Source organism: Fringilla coelebs (genome assembly GCF_963513975.1).
Source record: "Fringilla coelebs genome assembly, chromosome: 2".
NCBI classification, from domain to species: domain Eukaryota; kingdom Metazoa; phylum Chordata; class Aves; order Passeriformes; family Fringillidae; genus Fringilla; species Fringilla coelebs.
The window spans coordinates 33304225-33316668 of NC_140029.1; the positions used below are offsets into that span (position 1 = coordinate 33304225).

Here is a 12444-nt window from a genome sequence, read left to right on the forward strand (position 1 = left end):
GCCTTTACATTTTTTATCATCACACCTATTTCAAAGGAAAAAGAATTGTTTCTGGTTCCTGACATGCCATGATGCAGAGGCTTCTCAAAAAATACAGCACAAGAAATACATCATTTGAAACCCACAAAATTAATTTCTCTGCAAAGAAAATCACCTCAACCTAGAAGGCAAACTAAAATGCTGAGGGTAAGAAGGAGGTCTCAAGTCTCACAGTTGAAAGGAATTTAAATGAGATAGAGATCACAATACCCTGAAGAAAAAATCAGGATTAACACAGTTTCATGACACAAGAGCTGACGCAGATAAGCCTTGAAAGTGATTTGCAGACACCATCACAAGAAGAAAAAAATGTCTACTAGATTTTTTGGCATCCTACCCAAGAGCTTACCCAAACTTTTCAGAGGGAGTAGCTGGGCTGAGATTCAGGATTTTGTTAAAGTTCATAATATCAGCACATTGATCTTTCATATCTCTGAGATCCCTGGTGGAAAAAAAAACATGCTGCTCTGATCCTACTGCAGAACAGCTTTCCAATTCAGCTGAAACAAATTGTTTTCTAACATGGAGTGTGCCTATTTCGGGACAGAGCTTGCATGACAGGATTGTCAGTGATAATGTGAGACTGGAGTCAGTTCTCTTCCCATCCCTTGCTCTAAGCTGTCCTCCCCATTACCCCCTTGCATAGATCCACAAGTGGGGCAGTGAGTGAAAATGAATCCTGATGGTCACTAGCCTTGGACAGCTGATGCCCTGCAGCCATGAGGAGGGGCTGAGGACTACCAAGTGCACTACTTTTTATGGCTGATATCAGAAAGGCTGAAATACAGTGAAATACAGACAGCTGCCCGCCCTGATGCTTTGGGCTGGGTGCTTAGCACCAGCCTCTCTGCAACACAGGGAATGTGTTTTCAGGCAAAAAGAAGGCTGATTTCACACCAGGCATTGACAGGTAGCTGCTAGCCAGCTCACAGCCTCTTGGGGAACTTAAAGAGACTAAAAGGTTTTCACTGTACCACAGATACCATGGATGCAGCAGAAGATAGCTAGGTTGTGGCACAGTTGCTTCATCAGTTGTCCCTGTTCCTCTTCCCACACCCCAGAAAGGACACAGAACATCTCCACAGAGCCCACATTCATACCCTTTGTGGCTGTGGATAGCCCATTATATACCTCCTGAGTCTTCTGCACTGCTGGGGCCAGGATTCAGCATTGTAAAAAAAGCATTAAAGTGCTCCCCATGTCTCCTGCACACAACAAAAAGTCATTTTCACAAAGATTTTCTTTTCCTGTACAATAGACTGGAATAGAATTGACATGCACAATAGGCAAGAAATATTTTTCTTCCAGAAGATTTCAATCTATGTGATAAATACAAAACATGCTTCAAATGTCCCTTACTTGAGGCTATGATGATTGTGTCAAATTCTTCCTGTTCCCCAAGTCAGGAGAAAATCTAAAGATTTTGTTTTAGCAAGACAACAGCCTAAAGGTTCCACTGCCTACAGATTCAGAGCTGAAACAGGGTGGGCATCTTTCCTTGGTTAATAGTTTTAAATGCAAACTCAAATATATCAATTCCATATTAGGAGGAAGTATCATATTGTTTTCCTAAAATGCTAGCTTTCTATCTTCCTGATTATTACTTTTTTCATTGCTTCTGGAGATGTGAAATTAAATTCTAATAATTCAGACCTTTCCACTGCCTATTTAGAGCAATGAGAGCAATGAGAAAGCAACGAGAAAGCAAAAATTATACCTATGTGCAGCAATTTGGGGAGCAGCAAGTACTGTTTCTAGCCAGAATGCCCTTTACTCTAATATTTTAAAACTAATAAAATGAAGAGCAAGAGTAATTTATTATTTCTACACTGGCTTAAACATCCCTTCTAGCTGAGTGACTAAGATCTGCATTGTCTCTCATGGGAGCTGCTCATGATGTCACTGAGCCAGAAATCACTGATGGTCTAACCCAGTTACGTGAAGATAATGTTTATTTGAGACACTGATGAACCTCCTTTTTTGTGTTACATTGTGCTGTTTAATGATTTCTACATGCACAGATGGTAAAAATTCTGAAATCAGAGGTAAGCCCATACATTTTAGTTCATGCACTTTGCCTAAGCGTAATTTTCTCTTGAGAAAAGGAATCAATCAAACATCAAGAGAAGGGGTAGAGTTCTACAAATTGATTAAAATTTTTAACAAGCTTGTATCCAGCAAACTCAACAAAAATAGCCTACTAAACTATGGGAATCCATTTTACCAGTGCTTGAAATATAAAGCTTCATATACAGGATTTTCTCTTCTTTTTTCTATTCAGAAGTACCTACTTTCATTCATAATTTTTTTGGTACCACAATTTCTCATTAAATATAATCAACTAATATCACATCATGCTAAATTCCATCATGAAGGCTGCAAGTCTCTACAAGGCAGCACAGGAAAACCTGATGTCTGTCAATTACCGAGGAAATTCCTGTTAAAAGGCAGGAATATTTCTGAGTAACATGCTGAAACCCCCAAATACTCATCAGACACCAGATTAACAGCACAAGCTTTATCAGATGCTAACAAAAACAGTAAATAAAAGGATATAACCCAGTGGCTAGCATATGCTAAAAGTGCTTTTGCTCTTATCATTACTTCTTTTATGCAGATTTAGCACATACCAGTGCACATGTTCACTATCACTACATTCACAGCATCATTTTGCTCTGGAGACATATTTGCCATCCATTCTTTAAAGAACTGGGAATCACACACTGTGCTTAGAGCACAGCAACTCCTGATCTCAAAGGTGCACTTGTAGAAGCTCATAAAGTTCCCAAATACAGAAGATTTGCTGTCCAGCCCTTCCGAGAGCAAGGACCATATCCAACTGGTTCATGCTCTTTTGTGCATATACACATGGAGTTCCCAAAGTCTGAGGTCCATATCTCTTCAAAATAAAAATATAATTTTGTTAACAGTGGCCATTCTGTAGCAGCACTCTGAAGATAATAAAACATTAAAAATGTTTTCTATTCACTAAACAAGTTTTCCGTTTACTCTTATCCTAAAATCAAAACATAAATGCTGTTTTGTGAAAATTCTTCCGACTCCAACTAAGAACAACCAAGAACACAACAAATCTTCCTCTTCTATTATGTAAATGCTCCAATGATTCCAGTCATGATGGTAGGGAATATGTCAGGATTATAAATTAGCAACAGCTAAAAAGAAAATATCCTTTTGACATTCATTTGCATCTCAAGACATGTAAAGAGACTTATTGCTACATTTTAATGAGCATAGTGCTACAAAAATCTTATTTATTCAAACATGGTTTAAATAAAATATTTTTAATATGATGTTAGTTTTCCCCAGAAGCTAGGGAGAAAAGTCTCTCCAGCACCACTGTAAACAGAAAGTAAAACATTTCTAATGCTGAAACCAGATAACAGCACCCAAAGTAACAAGGCTGCATTTCATTTCATGTTGATATAAAAGCCAAGGTTTCCTACAAAAATGTAAACTTGCATAATATTTTACTTGAGTACTTTTAGCGGTTGATGTACAGCAGTAAAGGTTCAGGAAGACTGGTAAAATTTTCCTCCTCCTAATAGCACCTAAATAAAGTAGAAAACCAAATCATTTACATAGGAAATTCATTATTCAACTTTCTGCAGGGTCAGTTGGCCATGTAATTACTCCTGTACTTACTGTAAAAAAATGACACTGTGAAGAGAAAAGAATTTCAACAAAAATATCAAGTGGAAAAAATTTCTAGAATTCCTAGAATGTCCAAAAACATGACCATAATGCTAAAAAGAGGTAGAAACCAAGTATTTTCTACAGAAAACACCATAATAGAAACTATAAAATATACCTCATAAAGGACTAAGATATCATTAATGCATTCAAGAACTTTTACCTCTGAAACAGTTTAAAAAAAAAAGGAATAAAATAAATATTACTTGGTACTACTGTAGTAGGCTTCCCATGCATTTTAGACACAGAATTGTGCTAGCTCATGTAACCTTTGTGCACAGCACCATTTACCAGAAGTAGTTTCAGAAACAAGACAGCAGTGTCTATATTTCTACTTCTGATCAAAAGAGAGCATGCTGGAGCAGGTGGACAAAATTAGGAATGCAGCTATTAGTCCAACAGCTCAGACTGTAAGAGGCCAGATGGTCCAGCTCCCTCTCTGACCTCTGTCTTGGCTTTATCCAGTTACCCCGCCCAGCACACTCCCAGGCAAATCTCCTTAAAAGGGGTGAGCCCTAAGCAGTGAGGACATACCCCAGACCATGACACTCTGCCTCAGGGCCAAGGGTAGGTCTTTGACCCTCTTTTATTTATATATATAGATATAACAACCGAGAATATAGAAAAGAAGCAGAGTAAATTCTATGTCCCTGTGCTGAAACTAATCTGTTTCACTAGGTTCTTATTTCTGTGATACAGCAGAAGATCTGGAAATATCTGGAAAGATTTTTGTGCTTGTTTCAGATACAGAATTTGCTATCATGTCATATTTGCCAGGGTATTTAAACATCTGAGTCCTCCTAAAAATATCAATAGCTCAAACAAGAAAAATGCAACATGGTTTCTTTTCAATTGTGATTGCTTAATTATCTCCCATGTTTATAGCCACTTCTAAAGGTTCTACAGAAATAATGAGTTTCTGAGTATTTAGGAAAATGACCTGCATGGCAAGTGCTAATTATTCTCTTTTAGCTCAGAAGTTTTAAATAGGTGCACAGACTTCATATCTAAAATTTAAAACTTAGCTATCAAGTTCTCAGCTAACAATAAATATTACAGTCCTCAAAGTCGCCATCCAAACTAGCCAACTGCAGTACATTTCAAACATTTTGATGGCAAACATTCAGTTTATTAAAGTTTATCAAAGACATTTCCCAACCTGGACAGTACTTAATTAATTTGAGTGCATTCAGTTAATTAGAAAAATCTTTCTTTCACAAAGCAATAGAAACATAAATGACTCCAAATGAAAAAAAAAAACCCAAAACATAAACTTAGGATTTTATACTACAATTCCCTCATCCACTTGCACAGTTGTTTTTACACTAGTTCAATGAACACATTTCTCTAAAATTTTTTTTTTTGGGGGGGGGGCGGGGGGGAGCGGGGCGGGGATGTGACAGTGATCACAAGGGTCCCAGGATGAGGGGAGAGATGAAAAAGTTGACTCCATGTTCAGAAGGCTTGATTTATTATTTTATTATATATATTATATTAAAAGCTATACTAAAAGAATAGAAGAAAGGATTTCATCAGAAGGCTTAGCTAAGAATAGAAAAAGAATGAATAACAAAGGTTTGTCTCTGACTGAGACAGTCCAGACAGCTGGACTGTGATTGGCCATTAATTAGAAACAACCACATGAGACCAATCACAGATCCACCTGTTGCATTCCACAGCAGCAGATAATCATTGTTTACATTTTGTTCTTGAGGCCTCTCAGCTTCTCAGGAGGAAAAAATCCTAAGGAAAGGATTTTCCATAAAACATGTCTGTGATGGGGGAGGGGGTGGTTATGACACCTGGCCAAAGCAGAAAGCTCATCCCTGGTATCCTTATAGATGTGCCCATTACATTACTGCCCGTTCCATGGCACTGCACATTGGTGAGGAGAAGGGCAGATCTGCCCCATGCCAGGAGGGGCTGCCCCTTGCATCCTGAGCAGACCGCCTCCCTGCTGCTCCACAGCACAGCAGGGCACCAGGCAAAGGGGATGGGAGACAGTGCCAGAGGCAGAAGGAACACTTGATGCCCTCGTGTTGAGGAGTAGTAGGGATAGCTGAATGCACAGAAAACTCAGCAAACTCAGCTCCATGCTGATGCTGAGGGCTGAAAACACTTGCCAGCAGTGTCACATCCACTCCTCAGGGCAGAGAGACCCATGTGGGTGGGAAGAAATGGTGGGACCAGGATGCTCTTGCTGGATCGTTCCTGTCCTGCAGTCCCACCCAGCACCAGCCACCATAGCTTCCCTTTGGCACCAGGCACCCAGCAAACAATAGGAGAGCCAAACGTTGGAAGCTAAAATCTGTCTCTGCAGCCTGGAGATAGCAAAATGTTGTCAGGAGGTGGGAGCCAGCTGCAGCCTGTGCTGCATGGGAGAAGCACCCACCCCCTCTCACACCCCACGTCCCCTTGGGCTGTGCCTGGAGGATAAAGTGCCTCACCTTTGTCTTGGCTTTACAGGGGCAAAGCAACCTCTCTGTAAAATGTCAGATTGTCTCATATTGAACTTTTGAGAGAAAACCTATACTGAAAAAATGGATGGATTTTCATCTTCATTTTCACATTTTTGTTTATTTGCAACTTGTTGCCCTGTCTGCAGCCCTCAGTTGTTCTGCTTCTTTCCTCACTTTGCAATTAATAAGGAAATCCTCACCAACAACAAAAAAAGGAAACTGGTATTCTCAGTCCAGATCAAAAAGTCTATTCTTCGTCATTATTTTGTCCTCAAAAGATCACTCTCTTCTGTCTGATAATCCTGCTAAAAAAGAAGGACCATAGCAAAAAAAGTTGATTATGTTGTGTTTATATGGCTGTCTGGGGGAAGAGAAGGACCAACATTGCACAAGTCAACACCACTACTTAATTTTAGTAACCAAACAACTGCAGTACATACCCTCTTCCTCAGCTCCTGCTTTGAAACAATAATCACATTTGGAGGATCCCCAACAGCAGTGGCAGCCCCCCCAATATTTGTGAAGATTACTTCCGCAATCAGGACGTGCCTAGGATCAAGATTTAGTACTTCACAGAGCCTGCAGTGTAAAGATAATGAAATTAACTTCTTATCCTATAGATAAATTACCTTAAATATTAAAATGCACAAAAATTACAAAATGCAGTCATTTCACAGACAAATGGTAGGATTTTAAACATGGGTCAATAATTGCTATGTTAAAGCATTTATTGTGCTAGAGTAACTATAACAATGTAAATGAAAATTTATAGATTTTCTTTACATTTAAAATGCAATTATTAATGCCTACAAAATTGATCCATTTTTTAAAGCATTTAATTTAAAATAGTCAACTATTACAAGAATCAGACTACACAGAAAATAGCTTTTCAAATTTTCATTGGGATACAGCTTCTGAAACCAGGGTCCTTAAGCTGCATTGACCTGTGGAAAACTATTCCGGTCAACCACAAGCTCTGCACTCAGCAACAGTGATTAACTTTCTTATGGGAAACAGCGGTAGAGGATTGTGCAGGCTGCCAATTAGCCATGAATCATCTATTAGAGACTTCAGCTTTCAGGCTAGGTTTATTCAGTTTATTCTGTTCCTATTTTCCTCCTTCTCTAAAGCTTGATCATGAGTATTTCTATTTGGGATGAAACAAGAGCAGGAAATACACATTCCTTATGGTCAAAAAATTCTCAAAATGTTTTTAGCAGTTCAAATATATTTAATACTTCCTTGGTAGGATGCTGCTTTGATAAGAAAAAGTAAATTGCTTCTTTAAGAAGAAGCACCTTAAAGTGCCCTGGCAAACACAGGGGTTGACTCAGTAACCTCATGATCCATTTGAACTCAGAGCCCACTTACACAGAGTAATCTTCACACAGATTATTCCAACTCACAAATTACATTTACGCACACACCCGCGTAATCCGCTCTGTCCTGAAGTACGTGTTTGACTTTGAACTTGGGCTCTGCGATTAAAAGCTGAAAGTTGAAGTCACACCTAAGCACTTTGGAGTAAGAAACAACTGCTTTCCTCCTCACAATTTATCAAAAGGTTGCTCCAGAATATAAAGATGGAGGCCGCACTTAAACTATTGTTCCCTACACCTCATAGTAGATGGAGGAAAGAGAGGGCAGGAAGAATGCTTTCTCACTGCAATGCTCTCACACATTTCCCTGAAAGAAGGATTGAACTTACTGTTTAGCCTAAGTCTGTGTTATTAAAACCTATATTTCAAAGAGAAAAGAGTATTGCAAAAAAGCTTAACCTGATTCACTTACACTATCACCAAGAATGTCAATTTAAAACTCAGAAAAAACACTGTCAGATAGCATATATGTCAGTACATAAAAACTCTGGGAAATAATAACTGTGCAAAAAATGCACTATTTCCTCAGCAGCATGAAATCATTCAGTTAAAGGGTACTTTGTAGTACAACTGATCCAAATGTATCAATTGTGGTACAAAACCACAATTTTATGTGCAATTTTAACTCCATTGTTCCTTGATTTCCCAGTATTTCCAAATAGAAGCTAAACTTTTCTTTAGTGATTCTTTCTTTTTGATGGGCCTAGTGGTATTTTAAAAAAAGAACTCTAAAGTAAGAAAAGGCTAAGCCCAAAGTATAAAACTATCAGAACATCTTGGTTAAATGGCAGGATCACAATTCCTCAGTTTACTTCTTCTGGTTATATAATTCCTCATCTGTAAAAACATTAGCCTTTTTCATTTCCCAATGACAAAATATCTTGAAAATAAACAACAGCTAAAAGGAGGTAGTTATTACTTTTTTTAGTAGGTTACTACAAAATGCAGAGTGAAACAAGTATATTTTAGGCCTTATCATAGGAAATATAAACCCTAATGTTCCCAGAGTCAGTACAATTTTCTGCAAGCTTTATCTCCATGGCAATGGAGACTGCACAGTGCAACACAGTGAAGCTGTAGACAATGGCAGTAAGATAAAAAAGAAAATGACCCCCAGCATGAAGCTTTTTGAAGTAGGCAATTATTTGGTTTTAGTAGGTGAGATAAAATTTTATTTTAGTTTTGATAGTGATTCAAATACAAATGTTTCCCACATACTGAGTTTCCCCTTCTTCAGTGTTACAGGCTCATTTAGTATAAAATAAAAGGACTTAGTATATATTTAGTACAAAAGTCCATTACTTAAAGGTAGCTACAAAAGCAGAGGCTCTCCCTTCACAAAGATCCACATGGAGAGGACAAGAGGCAGCAAGTACAAGGGAGAGATTTCACCCTGACATATGAAAACCCATTTATGGTGAAAACAGTTAACCACTGGAAAACCTCCCCAGGGATGTGGTAGAGTCCCCATCACTGGAGGTTTTCAAGATGTAATTGAAGAGAGTGCCAGATAATCTCATCTAGGCTTTCTTTCCCATGAAAGGTTGGAACAGATGGCCTTTCGAGGTCCCTTCAACCTGGGCTATTCTGGGATTCTTTGAAAACCGAATAAATGTTACCGTAGCTCTGACTGTGAAAAGCTTTTTATGCTACATTGACTTCTGGATTTCAATCCATTCCCAAATTATATTTATCCAAAATATTCTGTAATGCAGCTAAAGAAAACTTGGTGTTTAATAGTTCCAGTGCTGCTTACTGCTAGAAATGCAATTATTGATTAGGGTACAGCAAAGCCATCTCTTTAAAATATAATCAGACAGAAGACAAATGGAGCTTTCATTCACCAGCTGTTTCCAGTCTAGAATAAATATCACTTGCAAAATTGGTTTTTGCTGCTTTACACTGCATTTTAAAGAGTGGGCATATCTTAATAGAATTTTGTGTACTTTAATGTGATAATGACTGCCAGCATTACATCTCTCAGGATAATTTCTAAAATACACTAGATCTTTCCAAAAGTGAACTGGATTAAACAGATTTGCCTGACTGACACAGGTTAAATTCAGGTTAAATAGTAATTTATAATCCCACACTGATTAAATGTAGTTGCATATAACATGTTATTAATTTACAGAAATCTGAAGTAATTAAATTCATGGTTGTCCGCTCAAAGTTCCAAATATCTAATCTCAAACTGTGCAATTAACCAGTAGCCATCCCAATGACATGATCACCAACAAGAATAAAATTCAGATTCTCAGATTCAAGAAAAAGCTTTTGGATGAAATATGGACTTTAAAAAAATTTATTTGTCACTAATATTAGAAGGGATAACAACTTCACTAAAACATAAATTACTATCTAAAATTTTATATAAATATCAGCCAGCAAAGAATAAAGCAGCTTTAATTTAAAAATTCTGCCTGCTTTACAGGAAAAAAAAATAATCTACCAGGGAGCATTTGGTGCAATATGCCATTGCTCTTAAGATATGAAGACAAACCAGAACAGTTAGCTGTCAAGGCAGTGTTCACAGTGCTCAGACATGTGCTCAGTATTAATGCAAAGGCAAAAGACAGTGCATTCCTCTGAAAGTGCTAGCTTTTTATTCTACTACAATACGAGTATTTGCAGTTCTAATTTAAATGATTAAGACAACCTCCACCAAGTATTTTGCAGACGTGTCTACTACTGATTGCTGGCTATAAAAGACCAAGCCTAAATCCATAACAATAAAATACCTTATGGTTACTGGAGTAAAGAGCAGCATAGTGGTAACATTGTCCAAAAATGCAGAAAGAATTGCAGCAATAAGGCACAGAAGAGTAATCATGGCCCACACCTTGCCTCGAGAGAACCGATAAGCCTAGGAAAAACAAACAGAAGCAAAATTAATGTACTGCATCACTCCAGCTTAGATTTCAAAAAATTATAGATTAAGCAACTTGATCAAAGTCAAGCAACAATGACCTCAGAGCATTTACTATTTCTTTACTATTACTCCAACAGCACCCTCTCCAATACTAAATAATTTGTCAAGAAAATAATTCATGGCAGTAGGCAAACAATCCCATCAAACAAAGGAAAAAGGCTGAAGAAACACCACGCTCTGCTGCCAGTCATAAAGGAGATCAGTGGCAGGAGAAGGGCTGAGCCTCCATCTTCCACCTGCATGTCCAGGTGGACTAACAGGGTTTAGACCTCCCTTCCTTTCCACACCTGGGACACTTTCCCCATCCTCAGAGCAGCACTGCTGGAGTGAGTCCAGAGAAGGGACACAAACATGATCAAAACACTGGAGCCCCTCTCCTACGAGAACAGGCTGGAAGAGATCTGCGTTATTCAGCCTGGCAAAGAGAAATCTCCAGGGTCACCTTACAGCGCCTTTCAGCACCTAAAGGGCAACAATTTAAGACAGGTTGGGGGCAAGACTTTGGGCAAGGATATGTAGTGATAGGACAAGAGGGACTGGCTATAAACTGAGACAGTAGGCTTAGATTGGATATTAGTTAGAAATTCTTTACTGTGAGGGTGGTGACATTATAACAGGTTACCCAGAGAAGCTTTGGATGCCCCATCCCTGGAAATGTTCAAGTCCAGGCTGAATGGGGTTTTAAGAAACCTTCTCTAGTAGAAGGCGTCCTTGCCCATTGCAGGGGGATTGGAACAAGATTATTAAAGTTTCTTCCAACCCAAACAATTCTCTAATTCTGTGGTTGTGATTCTATGAATTACACTTTTCATGTAAACTTTTCATACTCTGCTACTGTGCAAAGGTTTGTGGCCACTTTTCACATGTGGTCATAAAGTTAATGATAGTTTCCTGCCCCACTGCCAGGCATAAATAGAGAGTTCAGCTTCAGCAGAACTGCAGTCCTGGGGAAATCAGTGAAATATTCAGCTTAATAGCGTCCAAATGCTTGTGTACCCTACTGGGGACCTTTAACATTCTCCTGTAGAAACAGAATTGCATTAAGGGCTTCCTTTTATCCACAAAGAATTTTTCCAGTATTACAACATGATCACAACATGACAAATTTTTCCAGTATTAAAACATGATCATTTCTAATATGATAAGTATATGCTGACCTTAGAAGGTTTCTTTAAAGAACGTGCTTGGCGTGACAGATTTGAATAAATACTAACTTGATAAATCTAGAAATACTTATAAGCACCAAATAAACCCACCTTTACTGCACAATAGTCAAAGAATCCAGTCTCTGAAAATATGGCCACCAAAACCATCTGCCAAAAATGAGGAAAAATATAATCACTTTGAACTGATATATAAAATTAATTTAATTATTACTCAAAACTAAAGCAAAGCAGGTTGTGATACTGAAAAATGGATTTCTTAACTGACACAACTTTGAGAATCTAATCACCCTTATATTAGAATATCCACTACAGCTGCCAGATATCTCTAGTTAATGAATCATATGGTGAAATATACTTCTCAATATAAGCAGTCTGAAAATGTCATAGGAGTCTGGTTGAATTTTATTTGTAGTGACTAAGTGGGCACCATACATTAAGTACTCAAAGTATCTCCCTTATATCATTAATCAAGAAGAACCAATAAGTGTGTTTGCTCTCTGCAGTAATACTCTTCAGAGCACAGAAGATAATGGCTTCAAGAAATGCTTGCATTTTCCCACATCTGAGAGGTCTCCTGTCCTTCTATCTTTGCTCTAAACAGATTTTTTTTTTCCTTCTTCTTTTTCTGTGGGGAATGCAAGGAGCAAGGACTAGGAAATAAGTAAAGCTCAGAATGGAAACAGAAAATTGTAATTTTGTCTCTGTATATTGTATATTTTGTGTTAGAGTCTAATAGCACTTGGACAATGCTTTTTACC

General features: G+C 38.1%; 1 protein-coding gene across 1 annotated transcript in view; it reads right to left on the reverse strand.

Annotated features, from left to right (window-relative positions):
- The window catches only part of OCA2 (OCA2 melanosomal transmembrane protein), a gene marked incomplete at its 5' end in the record, with an annotated part of 159046 nt that overhangs the window by 94070 nt on the left and 52532 nt on the right, over positions 1-12444 (reverse strand). Inside the window, 3 exon segments of the mRNA XM_084225463.1 lie at positions 6650-6788; positions 10330-10454; positions 11777-11833. Of these exon segments, the coding sequence (XP_084081589.1) occupies positions 6650-6788; positions 10330-10454; positions 11777-11833 (321 nt within the window).